The 24,079-nt window shown below is 39.2% G+C and overlaps 2 protein-coding genes across 7 annotated transcripts in view; both read right to left on the reverse strand.

Annotated features, from left to right (window-relative positions):
• LOC111570825 (microtubule cross-linking factor 1) overlaps window positions 1-3,153 on the reverse strand; it is a 90,916-nt gene extending 87,763 nt beyond the window's left edge. For 4 of the 6 annotated variants that reach the window (XM_055014019.1, XM_055014017.1, XM_055014021.1 and 1 more), the window contains exon 1: window positions 2,011-3,152. In XM_055014019.1, the coding sequence (XP_054869994.1) occupies window positions 2,011-2,820 (810 nt within the window). In that variant the 5' untranslated portion in view covers window positions 2,821-3,152. Of the gene's footprint in view, window positions 1-2,010 lie in introns of all 6 variants that reach the window. The other 2 variants (XM_055014020.1, XM_055014018.1) reach the window with 1 other exon arrangement.
• Window positions 3,154-9,413: 6,260 nt separating this feature from the next.
• rab12 (RAB12, member RAS oncogene family) lies at window positions 9,414-23,470 on the reverse strand. The gene is made up of 6 exons (XM_023273766.3): window positions 23,063-23,470; window positions 20,560-20,620; window positions 17,668-17,806; window positions 14,814-14,903; window positions 13,259-13,363; window positions 9,414-11,834 (listed from the first exon to the last, which is right to left on the reverse strand). Exons 1-6 carry the CDS (start codon window positions 23,289-23,291, stop codon window positions 11,727-11,729), a joined length of 732 nt encoding a protein of 243 aa, XP_023129534.1. The 5' UTR covers window positions 23,292-23,470; the 3' UTR covers window positions 9,414-11,726.
• Window positions 23,471-24,079: the final 609 nt, after the last annotated feature.

Here is a 24,079-nt window from a genome sequence, read left to right on the forward strand (position 1 = left end):
TTACAGGCACCAAAAAATACTGTTTCCTTGTCTGAAAAAAAATCCAAAAATTCAGCAAAAAAATTCCCCAAATTTCTGAAAATTTGCAAAACCTTCAGGAAAAAAAAAATTCTTAAAAGTTTCCCTTAAAAGTTTTATTTTTAAAAAATCCCCCAAATTTGGCAAGGAAATTCTTGTAAATACTTTCAAAAAATTAGTAAAAATTTTCCAAAAAAATCCTAAAAATATCTAAAATGGTTACATATATATCAGTAAACCTTCTAATATTTTCTTTAAGAACATTAAGAAAAAAATCACAAGGAAGAAAACTCCAAAAATTCCTTAAAAGCTTCATTTAAAAAAAAAAACTAATTTGGCAAGAAATAAAAATTTTTAATTTAAAAAAAAAAATGTAAATCATTTCAAAAAAATTTATAAAAATCCTCCAAAAAATCCTAAAAATATCTAAAGTGATTCCATATATATCAATAAAACTTCTAATATTTTCTGAAGAACATTCACATAAAAATCTTCCAGCAAATTTCGCTGGATTTTGGTTGATTTTTTTGTGAATGTTTTTTAGAAACATTTTTAACATTTCTTTTTTTCCACCAAAAAATGTTCAAAGATTTCCCAAAAATGTTGAAAATGTGGACATCAGAAATTTCACTGTGAAAATATACTTTTTTCCACATTTTCAAACTTTAAAATGGGTCAATTTTGACCTGCAGGACGACACGAGGGTTAAAAATGCTGCTTGGAGCAAAAACACCAGATTTCTGCAAGTTTTTCTATTAGCTATGTGTTGTAATTGCAGCCAAAAGGGTAAAATAATGCAGATTTAATGTTGTCGTACTCTCCCGGATGTGATTCTATCCGTCCCTTCCTGTCAAAACACAGAAAATCTAAGAACCTAAAGGACACACCAGGATGAAGCCACCGCCGATGGAAGAAGAAGCTCCCATCACTAAAGGTACCATCCTGCAGGGGAGGTTAGAAAACGACCTGATGGATGGAGAGCAGACAGGAGGCTACATGGAGGAGGTGGAGAAACATTTCTGCTTTTACATGAAGCGTTCAATCAGAAGTTCTTTAACCCTGGTGTCATCCTGCGGGTCAAATTGACCCGTTTTAAAGCTTGAAAATGTGGAAAATATATATTTTCACAGTGAAACTTCTGATGTCCACATTTTCAACATTTTTGGGAAATCTTTGAACATTTTTTGGTGGAAATAAAGAAATGTTAAAAATGTTTCTTAAGAACATTCACACAAAAATCAACCAAAACCCAGCGAATTTTGCTGGATTTTGGTTGATTTTTATGTGAATGTTCTTTAAGAAAATATTATGAGTTTTACTGGTGTATATGTAATCACTTTAGATATTTTTAGGATTTTTTTGGAAGATTTTTGCTCACTTTTCAAGGAATTTTTGGAATTTTTCTACTTAAGGTTTTGCAAATTTAAAGTGTGAAAATGTGGGGGAAAAAAATTTTTCACCATGAAATTTCTGATGTCCACATTTTCAAAATTTTGTCACATTTTGGTGGAAAAAAGAAATATATTTTTTAAAAAATGTTTCTTAAGAACATTCACAAAAATTTTGATTTTTTGGTGAATGTTCTTAAAGAAAATAGAAGTTCTACTGCTATATATGGAATCACTTTAGATATTTTTAGTATTTTTTGGAAGATTTTTACTCATTTTTTGAAAATATTTACGAGAATTTTCTTGCCAAATTTGGGGAATTTTTTAGAATAAAATTTTTAAAGGGAAACTTTAAAGAAATTATTAGATATTATTATTATAGGTTTTGCAAATTTTCAGAAATTTGGGGCTTTTTTTGCCGAATTTTTGGATTTTTTCAGACAAGGAAACAATATTTTTGGTGCCTGTAAATGAGGACAATAGGAAGGTTAAAAAGTCCAGGTTCAGTTTGAGCAGCTGCCCACAACCCGCTGCCTTTTACATGTAAATGTGCACCAGAGGATCATATGAAGCATATGGAAGTAGTTGGGACCAGCCGTCCTACCTTGAGGTAGTCGTTTTCAGATCTTAAATCTTCTATCTCCCGCAGCAGCTCCTCCTCCGGTGCGTCTTTGCCGCTTGGCAGTTTGGGCTGTGCGCCTGTGGAAGGTTTCTCCTGCTTGTGTTTGTCTCCGTGGGACCCCGGAGCGGGCAGAGCCTGAGACATGCTTCCCTTGGCGGAGGAGGAAGCCTCGGTTGTGCGCAGCGGCGTCGGTGCGGCGGCGGCGGGAGGATTATCCGCTCCCAGCTGATCCCGGTCACTGGAGCCGGTACCGGACTCGGCGTCGCTGCTAGCGGCCGGTGCCAGCCTCTGCTCGTCCGACAGCGGCTCGGACGGACAGTCTGACAGGTCTGAGCTGCTGTCGGTCTGGCTGACCCGGCCGAGAGGCGCTCCGGTCGGTACCCGGATCGGGGATCCATGGCTGAGAGGCCCCGGGGAGGCCAGCTTCTTCTTGCCTTTGGCCAGGACCGGACTGATGCTGGAGGTTCTGGGCTCAGCTGCAGCATGCTGGGGCACCTTGGAGGGCTTTTTGACCGCAGCAGACTTGGTGCTACTCCTGGCCGGGGCCGGCTTCTCCTTGGCCCCGGTGCGTCTGGAGCTGCGGTTCGGATGCGCTGAAGGCACCGAGGCGGACTGCTGCTGCTGCTTGTTGAGTTTGGGGGATTTGGGGACGATGGCAGGTGGTTTGGAGCGGGAGTGCACGTCTTTGAGGAAGGGTCTGGCCGGGGAGGGAGCTCGGTTCAGCCTCTTCTTCTCCAGCTGGTGGTTGTGCGGTTTGGTGTCGCCTCCAGAGCCATTGGAGCTCTCCATCATACACCGACACCGGCAGCAGCGGAATGAAGAGGGAAACGATCAATCCATCCAAAAACATCCAAAAACAGCCAGAAACAGCCAGGCTTCTCTACCTTCCTCCTCCCAGCATCCTGCCTTCACTCCATCCTGAGCATTCACCAGGTTGTCATTGTGCTCCTCTGCAGCCCGTTCACAGGAAACGCTGCGTTAAAAACGGATTACCGGGATGACAGGCAGGTTGCATCTGCAGGATCAGGAGTCACATCCGGCCTCTTCCTCCCTCCATCCCCGTCGTCCACCGGGGCTGTGCGTGTCGGACCCCCGCGAGTCTCTCCCTCCGTCCCACTCCTTCCTCTCTGACATGGAAGATCTGCAATCGCTGCGGTGCGAGGCTCGACGCCCGTGATTTTCTGCGGGGCGCATGCGCTGCAGCCTCGCACGAGCCCGAGCAACACCCCCTGTTTTCTCCGGGACCAGGCGGGACCAGGTCTGACGGGCTCTGGTGCGCATGTCCCGGTGGCGACGTACACGATTGGCTCCTGAACACCTTCACACCAGGAGCAGCAGAAACCCACCTCCTCACATCAGCTGTTTCTAATTTCTGATCAGCGCCACAAAGTAAAGCATCTCAGTTAGAGACACTTATGACCCTAGAGTTGAACTAATAAAGACCCAGATCTGGAAATAAACACAGACATCACAGTTCCAGAATGCCACAAGTTATAAAAAACACAATTCTGCTTTTAACCCTCGTGTCATCCTGTGGGTCAAATTGACTCGTTTGAATGTTTGAAAATGTGGAAAAAAATATATATTTTCACAGTGAAACTTCTGATGTCCACATTTTCAACATTTTTGGGAAATTTCTGAACCGTTTTTGGTGGAAAAAAAGAAATGTTAAAAATGTTTCTTAACCCTCCTGTTGTCTTCATTTATGGACACCAAAAAATATTGTTTCCTTGTCTGAAAAAAAATCCAAAAATTCAGAAAAAAAATCCCCAAATTTCTAAAAATTTGCAAAATCTTCAGGAAGAAAATTCCAATAATTCCCTAAACGTTTCCCTTAAAAGTTTTATTTAAAAAAATCCCCCAAATTTGGCAAGAAAATTCTTGTAAATATTTTCAAAAAATGAGTAAAAATCTTCCCAAAAAATCCTAAAAATATCTAAAGTGATTCCATATATATCAGTAAAACTTCTAATATTTTCTTTAAGAATATTCAGAAAAAAGCAAAAATCACTGGATTTTGGTTGATTTTTATGTGAATGTTTTTAAAAAACATTTTTAACATTTCTTTTTTTCCACCAAAACATGTTCAAAGATTTCCCAAAAATGTTGAAAATGTGGACATTAGAAGTTTCACTGTGAAAATATCTTTTTTTCCCCCACATTTTTAAACTTTAAAAGGGATCAGTTTTGACCTGCAGGACGAGGGTTAATCGCGATACATATATGCATCATTCACATTGCTCACCTGAAGGCCAACGGGCTGGTCAGCTTTCCACGTGGAGTTCTACTGCCACTACCGGATCAACTGCTCATTTGCGCATGTGCAGGAGCATGCACGACGGGAAGTCTACCTGGACAAACTGTGCGAAATGATTTTCAGTCATTCTGCGCTTCAGATAGGTTCATTTGTGATCAGATTGATTGTAATCAGATACTTTTTTGGGTACTTTTATGCAGGAAAAAGGAAGCGGGATGCTACTGTGGATCTGCTGCAGTATCTGGAGAGGTCAGAGGAACAGTTCAGAAGACACCAAGACCTGGCCTCTGCCATGCTCCAGAACATCCAGACACCAAGACCTGACCTCTGCCATGCTCCAGAACATCCAGACACCAAGACCTGACCACTGCCATGCTCCAGAACATCCAGACACCAAGACCTGACCTCTGCCATGCTCCAGAACATCCAGACACCAAGACCTGACCACTGCCATGCTCCAGAACATCCAGACACCAAGACCTGACCTCTGCCATGCTCCAGAACATCCAGACACCAAGACCTGACCTCTGCCATGCTCCAGAACATCCAGACACCAAGACCTGACCACTGCCATGCTCCAGAACATCCAGACACCAAGACCTGACCACTGCCATGCTCCAGAACATCCAGACACCAAGACCTGACCTCTGCCATGCTCCAGAACATCCAGACACCAAGACCTGACCACTGCCATGCTCCAGAACATCCAGACACCAAGACCTGACCTCTGCCATGCTCCAGAACATCCAGAGACCAAGACCTGACCTCTGCCATGCTCCAGAACATCCAGACACCAAGACCTGACCTCTGCCATGCTCCAGAACATCCAGAGACCAAGACCTGACCTCTGCCATGCTCCAGAACATCCAGACACCAAGACCTGACCTCTGCCATGCTCCAGAACATCCAGACACCAAGACCTGACCACTGCCATGCTCCAGAACATCCAGACACCAAGACCTGACCTCTGCCATGCTCCAGAACATCCAGAGACCAAGACCTGACCTCTGCCATGCTCCAGAACATCCAGAGACCAAGACCTGACCTCTGCCATGCTCCAGAACATCCAGAGACCAAGACCTGACCACTGCCATGCTCCAGAACATCCAGAGACCAAGACCTGACCTCTGCCATGCTCCAGAACATCCAGAGACCAAGACCTGACCTCTGCCATGCTCCAGAACATCCAGACACCAAGACCTGACCTCTGCCATGCTCCAGAACATCCAGACACCAAGACCTGACCACTGCCATGCTCCAGAACATCCAGACACCAAGACCTGACCTCTGCCATGCTCCAGAACATCCAGAGACCAAGACCTGACCTCTGCCATGCTCCAGAACATCCAGAGGATGGATGAAAATTCAAACACCTTGGTTGGACTGATGGGACGTACGGTGTCAGTGCTGGAGAGACTGTCCCAGAAATAAACTGCATTATCCACTACTTCTGATCTTTTCTAGAAAAAAAATCTTCTTTTTTGTAAATTCTTTTACGTTTTAGCTATTTAACTTCACCTGTTCTGTATTTTTACTCTTGCACTTTGGGTGAATAAACAGAAATTTGTGATGAAAGATGTGCGTTTTGTCTATAATCTACAGAGACTTTATTCAGTGTTCAGTGCACACTTCTGTTACACGCATTTTGACAGAAAATTAGCGGTGCTTTTGAACATATCACATCAAGCAAGATAGATAAACTGTATTACTGCAGCAGATATATTATTAAAGTGTGCTTACATGACATGTAAACATACACTGCTCATAAATAGTTATTCAACTTTTGGGTGAAATTTATGGAAAATGTAAAAATTCATGCTATGGTGATACCAAATCATGAAAGTAGGCCATTTAAGTAGAACAGTGATTTCCTCATCTCAAACAATTTATTGAAACAAAAGCTAACAACAGTGGTGGGTATATCACAATAAAAATGTCTGTGTCTCATGACAGTTTGGACAGAACAGCAGCCTTCAGCGGAAATCCAGTACAATTGTGTCCCACCAGTGGCGTGATCGTGGATATCCAGGCAACAGCTGACCTCTGCCTCGCAATTAACCTTAAGACCATCTGTAAAGATGAACATAGATATTATCATCAACTTATTGTGTTTAACTGTCATGTAATGGATGAAAACATAGTCGAAGCTAAGTAACTAAGCTAACGCTAACATGTTCAGTGTTAAGAGTCAAAACATCTCTGACAATTACCTGCCTTCTCCGTTGCCTGTGACTGCAATGAAGGCAGATTGTTTATTTGTTTAGCACCTTTCACACAGATGACAAAAATAAACAAGCAAAGAGAAAAAAAACTATGCTAAAACTAGGATTAAAACTCAAACACATACTTTAAAAAAAAGATTTAACATGGTAATAAAATATGTTGTGTCCAGGGGATGGAGGGAGTTTATTGAAGTCTTCTTGGGCTCACATGGGAAATCATTTAAAATATAAACTTTACATTCAGTCTAAGGAAACTGCAGAGCGACAGAAGAACCAACAATATCTCCTGTTTTCTCCTTTAATGAGTCGACTCTTCTTGTGCTTTCAGACCAAAGAACTACAGACTCTTCACAACCTGCTCAAACTCTTGGTACAGGACCTCACCACACGGGTCAAGAAGGTTTCTGTCTCATTTCTACTCTGAAGTTCACCTTCTCCTGCTCAAACTGCTGACAAATGTTTCTGCTGCTCTAAAGTCTGGTCTCCAGAACTTCCTAAAAACTCTCAAAGTCTCTTCTGCTGCAGGTTGCTTTGTAGAACTGTTCCAGAAAACCTCACTAAACCACATGGAGGGGCCTCAAGATAGTCGTCCAAATGAAACTGTACAAAAACCAAACTAGCACAACCCAAACGCTAAAGTCTCCTGCAGCCTACCAGAGAACCTCTGAGAACAGAGAATCAGGACAGGAACTCTTACCTTCTGGACAACCAACGCTGGTTCACAAACAAGAATACAGAATGTGTCTGACCAAAAACCTCTAAAGACTCACTACAGCCAAGATAAAGACACAACTCAGCTGTACCAAATCCACTAATCACTGCACACATTAGCACCATGTGCTAACTGTGGCTAAAGAACCACATTTACCAAGACAACTATCCAGTACAAAGCCCTAAAACACACCAAGAAACACATTAAAGACGATTTTACTGCTGGAAGCTGCAAGCCAACGTCTAAAGAACAAACTAAAGCAACGGAACCAAACCCAGTTCTGTGGTGGAGAGAAGCAGAGGAAATGTTTGTCTGAAGCTAAATAAAGCAGGAAGACACTGAGCTGCTCAGGTGTTCCTGATAACACCAAGCAGCCACCTGGACAGCCAATAGGAACACAGCTTCCTGGAAGTCCAGAGGGCTGGCTTAGTGAAGGAAATTTAGTTTAAAGTTGAAGCAGAAAGTTAACAAAGAAAGTTGAAAACCACCTTCTGATCCCTGAAATCTCTGAGTTTTCACACAAAGAACACCTGAACATGTCAAACTGGTTCCATAGTAGAACCATCATTGTAAAAACGTCATAGTATGGTGTGTTGCTCAAAAAACATTAGGACCCGGCTGTCTAGGGTCGCAGAGGAGCAACACAAAAACAGGACAAACGCTGGTTTCCAGGGGGTTAGGAGGATATTTATTTGAAAGAGGAAGTTTACAACAACACAACATGTGAGCAGAAAAATCACAAAGTCTGTCTTTAGTTCAGCTGAAAATATTAGTTTTTGTCTTTATTGACCAAACTTTTCAGGAAGTAGATGAAGAATAATTAAAGCTCTCATGTAGAAGTCCAACTTATTTTGGATCCTTGTGGAGAGTTTAATCTTAGAGTTTGTAAAGCTGTTGAGTTTTTAGAGTCACATGGATTGTTTTGACATTTAATAACTGAGTCCTGAAATAAAATTACAGTTGTGGATTTCTGTCATTTAGTCTGGACTAAACAAATAACAGCAGCATAAATCTCAAGAGGAGTCTGGATTGAGGTTTCTCACTTGATAATGATCAAAACATGAAATTTAGGTTGGTTTAAAGGAATATTCCACCTTAAATCTTTGAATGTTGACCTAAAAGGTTGGTTTCAGGAAGTATTCCACCTACAAGGTCCTCACACATCCACCTTAAAGGAACATTCCACCAAAAATCCTTGGACATGCACCTAAAATGTTGCTTTAACTGAGTATTCCATCCAAAATCCTCAAAGACCTGAGGGGCTGGTTAAAAGGAATATTCCACCTAAAACCTCAAATATAGACCAAAAAGGGTGGTTTAGAAAAAAATCCTTCAATGTAGACCAAAAAAGTTAGTATGGAGGAATATTCCACCTGAAATGTAGACCTGAAGTGTTTTACTCCAAAAACAAGGTCAACAGCAGCCAGAGATGTTACCAGACATTCCGACCATAGATATATAGCAGACTAGATATGCTAGCGCGCTGTCTTCTATATTATCTATGGTCTGACCAATCACTGCTCTCTGGATCTCAGTCAGTCTGACCAATCACTGCTCTCTGGCTCCGCCCTCTGAGAATCTTCTTGTCGTTTGGCTCCACACTTACTGATGACCACTTCCGGTCTCAGAAAATGAAAAAACGTACCTTCTTTCGTTTCTGTCTCTTACTGATTTTACTTTTTTCTTATTCTAAATATAAAATGAAAATCAAAGCATTTTCAAAATTTCATATATCCCTTTTTGATCATGAAAAAGAAAAACGCCTTGTATTTCAATTTTACTTTTTGTATTTTAAAACGAAAATCAAATAACCACTCATTTTTTGTTTTTCAATACCCGTTTCAGAACGGAAAATCCAATTGCCAAAATATACAAGGACCTAAATGACACCATTTCAAAACGACCGAGCATATTTTTACTGCATTATGTTGACCCTTCTGTGCATGTCGGACAACTGCCAATGTTTTTGTCCAACCAGCGGTCAAAAACACAAAGAGATATAATTTACAACATTAATAAATGTGGGAAAAGCTGCAACATCTTTACATCTGAGAACCTGGAAGCAAATGATCGGTGTTTTTGTTGAGACACCTCCTCAAATCAACTGCTTTCTAAATTATGATCTGTTCCACAAATAAAACATCACAGTTAGGGACATTCAAGTCACACAGTAAAACAAATAAAAACCCACATCTGGTAATAAATATAGACATCTTTAATTGCATTTCATTAGTTCAAGAATGCCACAAGTTATAAATACCACAAATCTGCTTTTAAACATGCCAAACCTTCTCAAAGATAACAGGTTTAATACAAAGTACAGTCTTCCATCTTTAAGGATACATGTTGGAAATAATAGCGTTTTCTAAAAATGTAGATTTGATTTTTAAACACTGAGTAGTATAAGGCTATTAGAACAAAGACCACAGGGTTAGTGCTCAAAGTAAAAGAGAGGAGGAGAAGGGAAACAAATGGAAGGTTTCATCCCAAAAACAAGCGAGAAAAGTCAGATAATTGTGTACTCAAAGGTCACTCTGCTGGCTGATAAACTTATTGCAAAATGTGCTCGAGCTCCATTTCACCGTCTTTAGTTTTGATATGAAACTGTTCATTAGTTAGGATACATAATGTGCCATCTTAAGCCCACCAAAGCTTAACATTAAACTTAAAAAAAAAAAAAAAAAGAACCGAGAGAAAGCAAGTTTGAGTCATTTCAGATCAGGTCCTTTGAGTTGACTCGAGCTTCAAGAACTAACCAGAAACGCTCACAGTGCTACGTCGCTAATATTGCATTCATGTCGAGACGGAAGAAATAACGGTATAGTTGGGCGTACATTACATGCATAGTGTCGTATTTCTGAAAATGTGCAAGTAATGAGGGATATCCACATTCTGGTCCAGAACAAAACTGCAAAATAAACCCTCCTGTTGTCCTCATTTATGGGCACCAAAAAATATTGTTTCCTTGTCTGAAAAAAATCCCAAAATTCAGCAAAAAAATTCCCCAAATTTCTGAAAATTTGCAAAACCTTCAGGAAGACAATTCCAATAATTCTTTAAAAGTTTCCCTTAAAAGTTTTTTTTTTATCCCCCAAATTTGGCAAGAAAATTCTTGTAAATATTTTCAAAACGAGTTTAAAAAAATCTTCCAAAAAAAATCCTAAAAATGTCGTCCTGCAGGTCAAATTGACCCGTTTTAAAGTTTGAAAATGTGGGGAAAAAATAAAGAAATTTCACAGTGAAACTTCTGATGTCCACATTTTCAACATTTTTGGGAAAACTTTGAACATTTTTTTTGGTGGAAAAAAGAAATGTTAAAAATGTTTCTGAAGAACATTCACATAAAAATCAACCAAAATCCAGTGAATTTCGCTTGATTTTGGTTGATTTTTTGTGAATGTTCTTAAAGAAAATATTAGAAGTTTTACTGATATATATGGAATCACTTTAGATATTTTTAGGATTTTTTTGGAAGATTTTTACTCATTTTCGGAAAATATTTACAAGAATTTTCTTGCCAAATTGGGGGAATTTTTTTAAAATCATACTTTTAAGGGAAACTTTTAAGGAATTATTGGAGTTTTCTTCCTGAAGGTTTTGCAAATTTTCAGAAATTTGGGGAATTTTTTTCAGACAAGGAAACAATATTTTTTGGTGCCCGTAAATGAGGACAACAGGAGGGTTAACCTCCATCTGAACTCAGAGGAAGAAAATGAAATATTAGTAACAAAAACAAAGGCTCAAACCACGTATGTGTGTTCAAAAAGCCGGTCACACACATGGAGAACGCCCCTGTACGAACACCAATCCCTCAAAATAAAAGACTACATTATCCATCTGTCCTTGCGTCTTCGTCAGACGTTGATCTTTATTAGTGCTAAACTACAAGTCGTGTGCTTTCCAGCTTAACTCCGGGAAGATGGACTGTAGTGCAAAAACTATTTATACATGTTTTGAATCGCAGCCACGTTTAATACTTAAGTCAAAAACTAAAAAGCAACAGAAACCGATATGATCCCCACCTCACAGCCACCGTGTCCAGTCGTTATATTTACACCGTGTGCTTTTCTTTTACCTCAAGTCAACAACAGCTGCTAATAAGTACATGAAACTACTGTACCTATGAGACCCAGAATCTGAACCAAGCTGGATGTTTTTACCCCTTTTAATGGCGAGACAACAGTAGGTGTCAGACTTAGTGTGAAAACAGGAAGAGAACTGCTCCCTCTTTAGAAAATGTGCAGCTGCTACCAGAGGGCTCTCTACCTGGAAGGCACCTGGCTAGCCTAACCGTCAGAGCTATGAGGTAGTCTGGGTCGAGTGTAGACACGAAGGAAGGGGGTGATTCAGTGGGGTAAGTGTTAGTGTTTGGGGGGGGAGATAATACTGTTTGTTTCAGAGTCCATGCAGCAGCTTTCCATAATCTCAATCTGCTGCTTTGTGCTGCCCCCTGGTGGCCACGTTGGTGTTCTGCGTGTGTTGTGTTGTGTAGGATGGGGGACCGATCTCAGCAGCAGCGCATGCGGGGCGGGGGCAACTCCGGCGGCACCTCCGGCTCGGGCTGCAGCGACAGGACGCTGTTGGAGAGCTCCTTGTTGGGAACTTCCAGAGGCATCTGGTGGGAAAAAGTCAACATGAAGACAGAAGAGAGACAATAAGGAGCGACAGTATCACAGCTCGTGGATTATTTTCCTGTGATTGCAGCGGGGAAGTGCACTGGAGGAAACTATAAAAATAGAAATTCTTAAAAGGAAAGAGGAAGAACAGAGGAAGGAACCTGGAAGGAATCAAATGTTCCTCCATCTCAAATCATCTTGGATCTTTTGCTCAATCATCTCTGATTTGGTTGAGACTTTTTGAGCATAATCTGTGGATATTTAAAATGGTATCTGTGCACTTCTAGAGTACAGCATGTTTTTAATGCATCAAAATTATAGGTTCTGTTTGGATGACAATGTCTCAGGAACTATTAGAGACAAAAGTTTTCACTTTTATTTCTCATCATGTCATTGATTCAGAATCTGAAATATTGGAAGTAGGTGAAATAATCCCTGATAACTGTAGTTGAATCATGAAATATGCATAAAATGGTTCTCTGGCATGATGAGAAATAACTGAAAATTTAAGGCTTTTATCTTTAATTGATTCTGAAATATTGCCATTTAAACACAATTTAACGATGCAAAAAAGCATGCAGAAATTGAGCCCTTCTTAAAAAATGTAGTTGATTTATCAAGTTAAAAATTGACAGATATCTTTATAAATATCCACATTTAATGATCTAGAAATTTCATGCCAGTGACCACAGAAAATGTGCAGAATTAGTCGATTAAATGTTGCTACCCTCATAAACAGTAGGGCCGGCCCGAATAGCAGCTTCTAGGCTCCAGATATTCGGCCCTAATTAATGACGAATATCTGAATATTCGGTGTGGTTCGTAACGTCTGACCGGGGTCACTGTGCTCACTGGACTTCTCTGGAAGACGTTTCTAGAAATGTCTTCCAGAGAAGTCCAGATGGTTTCTCCCGAAGCTCCTACATTTTAAAGATGGAACATTTCAGATCAAACACCAGCACAGTGACTACTGTAACCCTATAAATAGGCCGACTGACTGATTACAAGTTTGTAGACACCTGTGATGCTAATTAGAGGACACACCTTGATTGAACATGTCCCTATGGTCACATTATTTTCAGTCTTTTCTAGGGGTACCATCATTTTTGTCCAGGCCTGTTTCCTGAGTTTATTTTTTTAAATAATTCTGTTGAACCACGGCTCAAAAGCAATGTCTGATTTTCATTGGTTAATTTTCATAGAATTTTTATTTATTGTTACTTTTGTCAGATTCCAATTATTTCTGTGACCATTGTGGGTTTTTCTTTCATTAACCGAGGGGTACCAACTATTTTGTCCACGTATGTAAATGTAATTCAATTAATGAATGGACAGAGCAGGTTGTTGCACCAGTTGCAGCTGCATAAAACACTAAATAACGCATTGGTTCAATAATTTCCTCTTCAGATTTCAACACACCGACCTTGCTGAGGATGTCATCCACGAGCTTCAGGAAGATCTCATCCACGTTAAAGTTATCCTTGGCACTAGCTTCGCAGAAGCGCATGCCGCTTATTCGAGAGGAAAACTGGAAAACAAAACCGATAAAACGAGCTCAGCATCAGCAGAGAAGCTGAAGTTAAACTAGACAAAACACATCACAACCTCAAACATTAAGGAGAAGTTTCCACTCTAGAAATGATCGCAGTTTTGATTATTTTGCTTTGTACACGTCATTAGCATAAACAGTGTGTCTTTGAAGCAAACAGTAAGTTATTGTTTGACATCACAGAAAATGTAGTTTTTCTTATTGTTTATCTACCTGCACTACATTCTTCATTATCTGCATTTTAAATTTCCCTTCTATACTTATTTATGGTTAAACTTTACTGTTAGATAGTTTGACCTCTTAGACCAGGGGTGTCCAACATGAGGCCCGTGGGCCAAAAGCGGTCCTCCAGAGGGTCCAATCCGGCCCTCAAAGTGTAAAAATTACAGAGAAGACATTAACTGCAGATTGTAAATTAGTAAAACTATAAATTTAAAATCATTTCTAGACCATGACAAGTTGTTTTGATCAGAAAGTAAAATACTAGATTGTTCTTTGTTCTTTTGTGTCTCATTTTTGTAATATTTTGTCTTTTTATCTGACTTTGGTCTTTTGTCAGTTTTTGTCGTTTTGTGTTTCCTTTTGTCTCGCTTCTGTTTTTTGTCTTATGTCATTTGTGTTTTGCTTTATTCATTGTTTTGTGTATCGTTTTTCTCGTTTTGTGTTTTTTTGTCTCACTTATGTTGTTAGTGTAATTTTTGTTTCTGGCTTTTGTCATTTTTTTGTCTAATTTTTCTAATATTTTGTCTTGTTTTTGTTGTTTCTTTGTCTGACTTTTACCGTTTGTCTCATGTTTTTGTCCTTTTGTTTCTCGTTTTTGTCGTTTTGTGTTTCCTTTTTGTCTTGCTTGTGTTGTTAGTCTATTTTTTTGTTTATGGCTTTTTTTATGTTTATGCCTAATTTTTGTCATTTTTGGTCAATTTTTTTGTCCCATTCTTTGTTTTGTTTCTTGTCTCATTTTTTTGTCTTTTTTTCTCATTTTTGTAATATTTTGTCTTGTTTTTGTTGCTTTTTTTTGTCTGACCTTTGTTGTTTTGATTACAAAGTAAAATCCTCTCTAGTTCAGTTCCAAATGACTAAATGTTGTGTTCCTTTGTCGACACTGTGATCTGGAAGTTGTAATGTGGAAATGATGAACTGAGGCTGAATGTTGATGAAATTTCACTTATTTTTGTTGCTAAATCTCAGGTTGTTCGTGATGTTTTGTAAAAAGATAATTCCTTAAATGTGAACATTTTTGTATTAAAACAAAGGAACCATTAGGAGTTGTGGTTATTTCTAGGTTATTATGCTGTGATTTTACTGGTCTGGATCACTGCAGATTAAACTGGGCTGAATGTGGAACCTGGACTAAAATGAGTGTGACACCTCTGTCTGAGAGTTTACAGAAACTACGATGTGGTAGAAGGTAACCTGAGGTTGAACCCACCCTCTCTCCTTGTTGTCTGGTGATGATGCGATCAGTCTCACAGTCCAGCTTGTTCCCGACCAGCAGCAGCTCGGCTTCCTCTGAGGCGTACTGACATGAAAACAGAGAGCAGAGCGTCAGGAAACCACCGGCCTCGTCAAACCGGGTTACTGCAATTAAATCTGCTCAGCGTACTGTCACGTTCAAATCTGGCTCTGCCAGTAGGACGATAACTAAAGAGGAACTTTACTGGAAAAAGGCTCCATACAACGATAAACCACAACATTAAAACCACTGACAGGTGATCATGGGGTGTTCTGGGAAACTTTGGGTCCTGACATTCATGTGGATGTTATTCTCTCAAGTATCCACCCGACCTAAACATTAGTGTGGACCAAGCACTCCCTTCCACATGACAACAGCTCTCTGTGACTCCCCCAGAAAACTGCTCAGGAACATGTAAAAGAGCCCTTGGCATTCAATCAATCAATCTTTATTCATACAGGAGGTCCTCCACTTACATCAGAGCTCCTACAGATTGATGTAAGTCGGTTTTCGGTGTAAGTGGGAACTTCGGTAAAAATGTAAACAAAGTTGTTCCATGCATCACGATACTGATCAGTTCTTCATAAAGTCATGAATTCCAACGACTTTCATGCATGTATGAATCATTTTACCAGAAAATAACAGAATATGCTGACCTGTTTTTACAACTTGATCTAATAATGCCGATGTTCGTCAGTGTTTCCAGTGCTTTATTAAATCTAACTTCACTTCCATGGTGTGTTGCCCTTAAGACAGAATTATCAATGTACTTTTACTTTGAAAAAGCCTTTATTTTGAAGTTGTTGTCACTTCCTGTCCGCTGTTTTGATGTTTAGCTTTTCTGGATGCTGGACTCTCTACTTTGTAATGCCGCAGAGGTAATGTCGTCGGTAATTAGCTTCATTTTTGGACTGACTGGGCCAGTTTAAAGGATTTATTTACACGTATTTATGTTGTTTTATTCTGTTTTTGTTGCAGTTTTCACTCTAATGTGCATCAAAAACCACAGTAAGGAAGTCAAGTTTGCTATGACTCGGGATTCATTTTGCAAGCAGGAGTTTAACTAGTTGGACGGAGACGGCTTTCCTTTTCTTCCAAGCATCAGAAGAGTCTGACTTACGCTGGGAGCCATAATGAAGGACAACAAGTTAGTGAATGTAGCACAATCCAAGGTGGTGTACAACCAGAGAATGGAAACAAAGCTGTCTGATAGCGCTGTGTGACGAGGTATTCATCCGCTCCGCTCGTCAACTAGTTCCATGTAACGATGAAACACTGTAAGGTCGAGGACGTCGTAAACCGAGGACCTCCTGTATAGCACTTATCATACAAGTAAAATGCAACATGAAGCGCTTCAGAACAGTGAAAAACGATACAGAAATGTAATACCTAAAATAAATAAATGTTATAAATAAAATAAAGCAGATTAGTGAAACCTATACTAGTAAAACCAACCAGTAAAACCTTTAATAAATAAAGTAGATTAAATGTAAAACCTATATTACATAAAGTAGATTAAATTTAATACCTATAATAAATAAAGTAAATTAAATGTAAATTAAAGCAGATTAAATGTAGTATCTATAATAAATTAAGTAGATTAAATGACCTAAACTTAACATCATCTAAAAAACATAGACATAAAAACATAAAACCTGATGAGAAGAATTTAAAAGGTCAGTTAAAAGCCTGATTAAAAAGGTGCGTCTTTAACCTTCTTTTAAAAATACTGACAGTCTCTCTGGCTAAATGCTGCCTCACCGTGGGTTCTGGCTGTGGTCTGGATTAAAGGCCGGAGGACCTCAGGATCCAGGAGGGTCGATAAGGTAAAAGCAGATCAGATAAATAAGAGGGCGCAAGGCCGTGAAGACATTTAAAAAGTAGTAAAAGAACCTTAAAATCGATCCTGAAGCAGACGGGGAGAAAATGCAGCAGCTTTAATGGCTGCGGCTGAGTTTTGCAGTCGTTGGAGATTTAAAATATTCTTTTTCTGAAGACCAGAGAGCAGGAGAAAAAAGCACGCATTAGCAGAGAAACAGGCGGACTCTGGCTACGTCCTCAAGATGATAAAAACCTATTTTTGCTATGTTTTTGATATGTGGGATAAAATTCAGCTCAGAGTCAAAAATCATGCCCAGGTTTTTACAAATTATGCTTTCATTGACCTCAGAAAACTCTGCGGGATTTGTCAAAACAAAACCAATCCACAGAGGACAAAAGGATCCAGTCCACACCGGGACCCCTAGAGGTCTCATGTCCAGCCTCAGTGTTCTGGCGGCCCATAGGGGGCGCTATACCACGTCAGCTGCACTGCTTTGCTGTTTGTTTTCCAAGCCTGACATGAAAGAGAGGATTTTTTTTTGTTTTTTTATACAGTTTTGAAAGCATTGAAAAAGAATATATTCCATGTGGTTTTAGTGTTGTGTTTATTCCTTCTTGTGAGTTTTCAACAATTTATAGAGTGTTATTTGGCATCAGTACAATTTAATTTCTGGTAACTTGAAAGAGCTTTTGAACTGCGTTTACTTTCTAAGACTAAGACACTAAGGTGGAACTTCTCGTAATTACTGAATATTAATGTGAACATAAAAATGGAGAGAGAGAGAGAGACTGAATAAAATTCTAGACACTTGGGACTACAAGTACTGCCAAAAGAGAGCAAAATATTTAAAACAAAACAACAGTGGCTCATGTACCTGCAATCAGTGATAAGCTGAAAGGCAAAGGCAGAACTGTGGGATTAGTACTCTGCAAGTAAACAATAAATGTTTTCCATTATAAGGAAGAAAAGGGTAGAAGATACTTCCTGCTGTGCTGAACTGTCGCTTACCTTGTCTATCATCTTCATCCATTTGGGCAGGTCATCAAAAGTCTCCTGTTTTGTGATATCATACACCAGCACTATTCCCTTAGCTCCTCTGTAGTAGGCCGATGTGATGCTGTTGAATCTCTCCTGGCCAGCAGTGTCCCTGGAAGAAATGCATCAGATATATTTTTAAAAAATCAGTCACGTGAGTGCAGAGTCACCACAACTTCACAGGTTATTTCTCATTCGTGAAAGATGAATACAACTAAGTGCCTCTCCACACTGTGTGATTTTAACAATCTTATAAGTTCCCAGCTTGCTACACTGTACGACATGAATCTAATGATCTTTGGGCATGACGTGAAGTTTGCTCTGTGCAGATTAGACGATGAAAACGCAGCTGAATCTCAGCCTACGATGTACGTGAGTCAATGTGCAGAATGAAACGTCATAAGCATGCGCCGTCCATCTATGAAAAATAAACAGAGCCCTACAATCACAGTCATTTTCCAACAAAACACACTTCTTTAAATCCCACATCCTTGTTGCTGTAAATCATCTCTGGGTTTATTGATCAGTACGTCATTTCATCCTGCATTTCTATTGGTTACTTAGTTGTTGTAGGTCCAGCAGCATCACACTGTGAGATGATCACCCCAGATTTCTGACAGTCAGGATTTTATGGCAGCTTGTCTTTGGTCGCCATGACAACAACCGTCCTTGAACCTGTCTCACGGTGCGACGTAGGACCACCAATTTATAGCCCAGACCAAAGATATCACCACCATTCTCTCACTGTTGTTATCGTTGGTCGCACAGTGTGTAGAGGCCTTAACAGGTCAAATACAAGACGGGAAAGAAGAATCAAATTGATGTCAATCTATTGTCTGATCACAGATTAATACTGATGATTCTAACACACACGAGTCATTTTAAAACACTGAATCACTCTTTGTGTGCTAAATCTGGTATTCACACTGTCATCATCATCTGGTATTAAAGCTAAAAAAAAAACACGCAATGGAAGAATTTAGTTCCAAAATGAAACTTTTACATCCTGAAACGAGACGAGGCGCAGCTCTAAAAGATGCCGGGATGAAACTAAAACTGTTTTCCACAGCAGGATCAGCTGATTGAGATTCATGTCTGCAGAATGAATGCGTTTCATTTTGGAAATTAACATAATATTTTAGCATGAATGCAGGTTTTGATTCACTTTAAGCTACGATGTGACTCAGCTGATCATCTGAGTGACGGGCGGTCTGTTACTGTACCTTCATCCTTCTCCCTGTGAGTCACAGTCAGGCTTAAAGTGTGGACAGAAGCAGCAGCACAGGTTAGGTGAGGCGTGGCAGCGCTGATGGAGCTCGATGTGAGCCGTTCAACATGAGAAGACAACACACAGATCCTGATCCGACAGGCCGAGGGGTTTGGTGAAGACGGGACGGGGTGGAAGGGAGGATGTGGGGTGTGGATGGAGGGGTGGGTGGGGTGTTAGTGAGCAGGACAGATGTGTTAGTGAAACACGCCATGGAGTTCCCACATTTTAGCCCAGCGTCGTCACACACATTCAGTCAGTACAGAAGCTTTCCTAACTGTAATTTGTGGCATGTTAATCTGTTTTTAAATCAATGGGCACCTAATGGAATTAAGGGCCTACTGAAGTCACAGGACAGTAAAGACATAATGGAGCAAAAATAGCATCCTGTTTGCCACTGATGGAATGTTGGTGCAATAATACGAGGTTCAAAACGTCTGAAAACACTTCCTTTAAACAGCATATTATAATAAAGTAAATAAAAGAAAAAAAGTGATTACTAGCATTCATTAGTACTTTTAAAGGAATCTGTGAAGGGTGTTAGTGTTTAGTTTGGACAATTAATCTTCCTGTTGTCTTCGTTTACAAGCACAAAAAAAATTGTTGCCTTGTCTGAAAAAATCCAAAAATTCAGCTAAAAAATCCCCCAAATTTCTGAAAATTTGCAAAACCTTCAGGAACAAAATTCCAATAATTCCTTAAAAGTTTCTCTTAAAAGTTTTATTTACAAAAAACAACCTAAATTTGGCAAGAAAATTCTTGTAAATATTTTCTAAAAATGAGTAAAAATCTTTCAAAAAAAAATCCTAAAAAAACTTCTAATATTTTCTTTAAGAACATTCACATAAAAAAAGATTTTTTTATGTGAATGTTCTTTAGAAATATTTTTAACATTTCTTTTTTTCCACCAAAAACTGTTCAAAGATTTCCCAAAAATGTTGACATCAGAAGTTTCACTGCAAATCCCCCCCCACCCACCCCACACACACACACACACACACACACACACACACACACACACACACACACACACACACACACACACACACACACACACACACACACACACACACACACACACACATTTTCAAACTTTAAAACGCTTCAATTTTGACTCGCAGGACGACACAAGGGTTAATTCAGCAAGTGTGTGAGAATAACGCAGATAAAAAAACCAAGAGATGCCTTTTTAAATGACCTTAGTTAGTGCAGTATTTTACAACAGCAAATTTAATCGAATGGACGCTAAATATGGGAGAGCGTCGAAAGGTTCTCACCAAACAGAAATAGCTGCTGGTACAACAGCTGATAACTGCACTCGTTTTTGCACCTCTGCTTTGGGTTTTCTTTCAAACATTTAACTGTACTGTAAAATCTGAATTAGCTACAGTAAAAGTATTATTTTGAATCACGTATGTTTAATCGTGTGTGTAAATTGTGAGTCTTGTGAAGCAATAAAAGCGAGATTCTCATGTCAAACATGCATTAATGAGTGCGAGAGGGCTGAGATGTTCCTAGAAAGCACACTGTAGTTTTGTTAGAGCAGACTGAAGGAACAGGAGAGCAGAGGAAATCCAGACTCATGGCCGGTCACTCACCAAATCTGTAGTCTGATCTTCTTTCCTCTCAACTCCACTGTCTTGATTTTGAAGTCGACTCCTATGAGGGAGATCACAACAAACACGTGAACACAGGAAAACACAGCGTTTCCTGTGACTGTCTGGCTTCATGAGGACATAATTTTAGTTAACCTGTGTCTACTTTTTGTCATTTTGTCTCGTTTTTGTCATTTTGTGTTTCATTTTTGTCATTCTGTCTCATTTTTGTCATTTTGTGTCTTGCTTTTGTCATTTTGTGTCTCGTTTTTATCATATTGCGTTTCATTTTTGTCATTTTGTGTCATTTTTTTATGTTCTACCTGTCAAAGCACTTTGTGAATGTTCTTCTTAAAGGCGCCATACAAATAAAGATATTATTATTATTATTATTATTATTATTATTATTATTATTATGACTAACTGGCTGGCTGGTTTTACAAAATAATGCTCATTAAAGTGTTACATGTGGCTAAATTACATTTTTAACCTCCATAATCTGGCTAGACATGCTAAGTTTCTTGGGTTTAACTGCTACCAAACACTGAGCGATGTGATAAAACATTATGTTCTATTATGAAAAAGACATCAAAGATCAGAGAACAGCGCTTTCACATTGATTTCAGCGACAATCCAGCTAATCCCGTCATGGTAACCTTATAAAATACACACAATATCAGCGAAGCAGCAGCTCACATAAACCTGCAAGCTGTCATAGGAATGACTGAGCACAAAATGGAGCTCTGCCACAGCAGCTGCTTGACTATTTTGGGATGGACGCTATGGCCGGCTACTGCACAGGTCACAGGACTGTTTACCCAATTCCACAAACAAACACATCTCACGCATTTCAAATCTACAAATCTGTCAAGTACACTTGTTTTTAATCAGTAGCTATGCCTGTGATCATAGTTAAATAAGTGCCTTGTGTGGAAATGCATCAGTTAAAAGGAGCTCGGTATAATAACAACAATAATAAAAATAAAGATGAAACTGGATTGGACTAGACTATGCCCTGATTTAAACAAACCAAACATGCACACCAGCAGTAAATTAACATATCTAGGTCCATGCTATTCAGGCAGAAAGAGTTCAAATCTCTGCAGCAACGTCTTCAAAGATTGTAAAATACACAACAGCCTTCCAGACATTATTCTGAGCCAGAAACATGGGAGTCAGGGGTGTCAAACATGCAGTCCGCGGGCCAAAAGCGGTCCTCCAGAGGGTCCAATCTGGCCCTCAAAGTGTAAAAATTACAGACATTAACTGCAGATTGTAAATTAGTAAAATTATAAATTTAAAATCATTTCTAGACCATGACAAGTTGTTTGGATCATAAAATAAAAATACTAGATTGTTCATTGTTCTTTTGTCGTTTTGTGTCTCATTTCTGTAATATTTTGTCTTGTTTTTGTTGTTTTCTCGTCTTGTTTTATTTGACTTCTGACGTTTGTCTCATGCTTTTGTTGTTTTCTCATTTTTGTCGCTTTGTGTTTTGCTTTATTTGTCGTTTTGTGCATCGTTTTTAGTCTCGCTTGTCTTGTCTATTTTTCTGTCGTTCTGTTTCACGCTTTTGTCATTTTGTGTCTCATTTTTGCAATATTTTGTCTTTTTTGTTGTTGTCTCTATTTTTCCGTCTGACTTTTGCTGTTTGTCTCACATTTTTGTCGTTTTGTGTTTCCTTTTTGTCTTGCTTATGTTTTTTTGTCTCATTTTTGTCACTTTGCGTTTTGCTTTATTCATTGCTTTGTATAGCATTTTGTTTCAAGCTTTTGTAGTTTTTTTTGTCTCATTCATCCATTTTTTTTGTCACTTTATGACTTTTTTGTCTCTGTTTTGTTTGTCATTCGTCTCATTTTTTTTGTCATTTTGTGTCTCACTTTGTCGGTATGTGTCTGATTTTTGTAATATTTTGTCTTTTTAAAAGTAAAGTACTATATGGTTCAGTTCCAGATAGCTGTGACTAAATGTTGTGTTACTTTGTAGACACTCTGATCTGGAAGTTGTAATGTGGAAATGATAAACTGAGGCACAATGTTGTCGAAATTTAATTTATTTTTCTTAACGAATTTTAGGTTGTTCATGATGTTTTGTAAAAAGATAATTCCTTAAATGTGAACATGTACTTTTGTGCACAAAAACAAACGTAACAAAATGTGAAGTTGTGGTTATTTATAGGTTATTATGCTGTGATTTTACTGGTCACTTTTGATCAAATTGGGCTGAATGTGGAACCTGGACTAGAATGAGTTTAGCAACATGACCAGCTCGCTAAGACTGTTTTTATCTAGAACAATGTTAAAGTTAGCTGAAGTTAGCCACCACTCAAAGCTACCAGTCTAACCTCTATTCAGTCCCATTACACAGTAAAGACAGTCTGGTTTGCTCCGTCCAGTCTGGGGCAGTTAAAGAAGCTCCACTCCAGTGAGTAGTCGGAGCCCTGCTACATGCTGTAGGCTAGTGAAATGTAAAAGTTGACAGAAATATAAACGCCTCCGGTCCTCACCTACGGTCGACTTGCAGGCTTCGCAGAAAGTGTCGTCGGTGAATCTCTCCATGAGGCTGGTTTTACCGACGCCGCGGGAGCCGATGATGATAATCTGCAGTTTAAAATCAGCGGGTCTGGGAGGCATCTTCCTGCGGCGGGACTGAGAGCCCAGAGCGGGGGACGAGTTCGCGGAGCCCCCGCCGCCGCCACCGGCGGCCCTCCGCGGTATGTCATACCTGGGATCCATTTAGTAATTCCACATTTGTGATTTTAAAAAAAGAACAAACAAAGACACCTGAAGTGATATGCGACGAAAACGCGAAGCTGTTTCTAACTTTCCTTTGTGTGTGAAGAAGTTCGTAAAGTTTTTCAGCCGACAGTTTGTTGTTGTTCAGCCATTAGACGCCGGGGAGCTGTGACGTCGTTTCCGCATCCGGTGCTTGTTTATTATTTCATATTTAACCCTCGTGTCATCCTTTAAAGTTTGAAAATGTGGGGAAAAAACAATATTTTCACAATGAAGCTTCTGATGTTCACATTTTCAACATTTCTGGGAAATTTTTGACCATTATTTGGTGGAAAAAATTAAATGTTAAAAATGTTTCTGAAGAACGTTCACAAAAAAATCGACCAAAATCCAGCAAATTTCGGTGACATAAGCTGACATAAAACCTGTTGAAAAGTACAGAAAATTAGTCCCGAATGACATGAAATTTGTCCAAAATGACTCAAAAATTATCCCAAAGACACAAAAATAATCCAAAATGACGAGAAACGATCCAAACTGACATAAAACTTGTTGAAAATGACTCAAAAATTGTCCAAAATGACTTGAAAATGGCCCAAAATCACTCAAAATGGCCCAAAATTACTCAAAAATTGTCCAGAATGACTTGAAAATGATCCATAACTACAGAAAATGAGTCCAGAATGACATGAGATTTGTCCTAAATGACTCAAAAATTATCCCAAAGACACAAAAACGACCCAAAATCATGAGACAAGATCAAAGCTGACATAAAACTTGTTGAAAAT

Source organism: Amphiprion ocellaris, chromosome 10, assembly GCF_022539595.1.
Source record: "Amphiprion ocellaris isolate individual 3 ecotype Okinawa chromosome 10, ASM2253959v1, whole genome shotgun sequence".
NCBI classification, from domain to species: domain Eukaryota; kingdom Metazoa; phylum Chordata; class Actinopteri; family Pomacentridae; genus Amphiprion; species Amphiprion ocellaris.

Excerpts from the sequence above, each read along its gene's own strand:
- rab12 (XM_023273766.3), bottom strand. The coding sequence starts at position 23,291 with ATGGATCCCAGGTATGACATACCGCGGAGGGCCGCCGGTGGCGGCGGC. Across the intron at positions 14,904-17,667 it reads GGATGAAGATGATAGACAAG|TACGCCTCAGAGGAAGCCGA; the intron begins GTAAGCGACAGT and ends TTTTCATGTCAG. Across the intron at positions 11,835-13,258 it reads TGGATGACATCCTCAGCAAG|ATGCCTCTGGAAGTTCCCAA; the intron begins GTCGGTGTGTTG and ends TTTTCCCACCAG.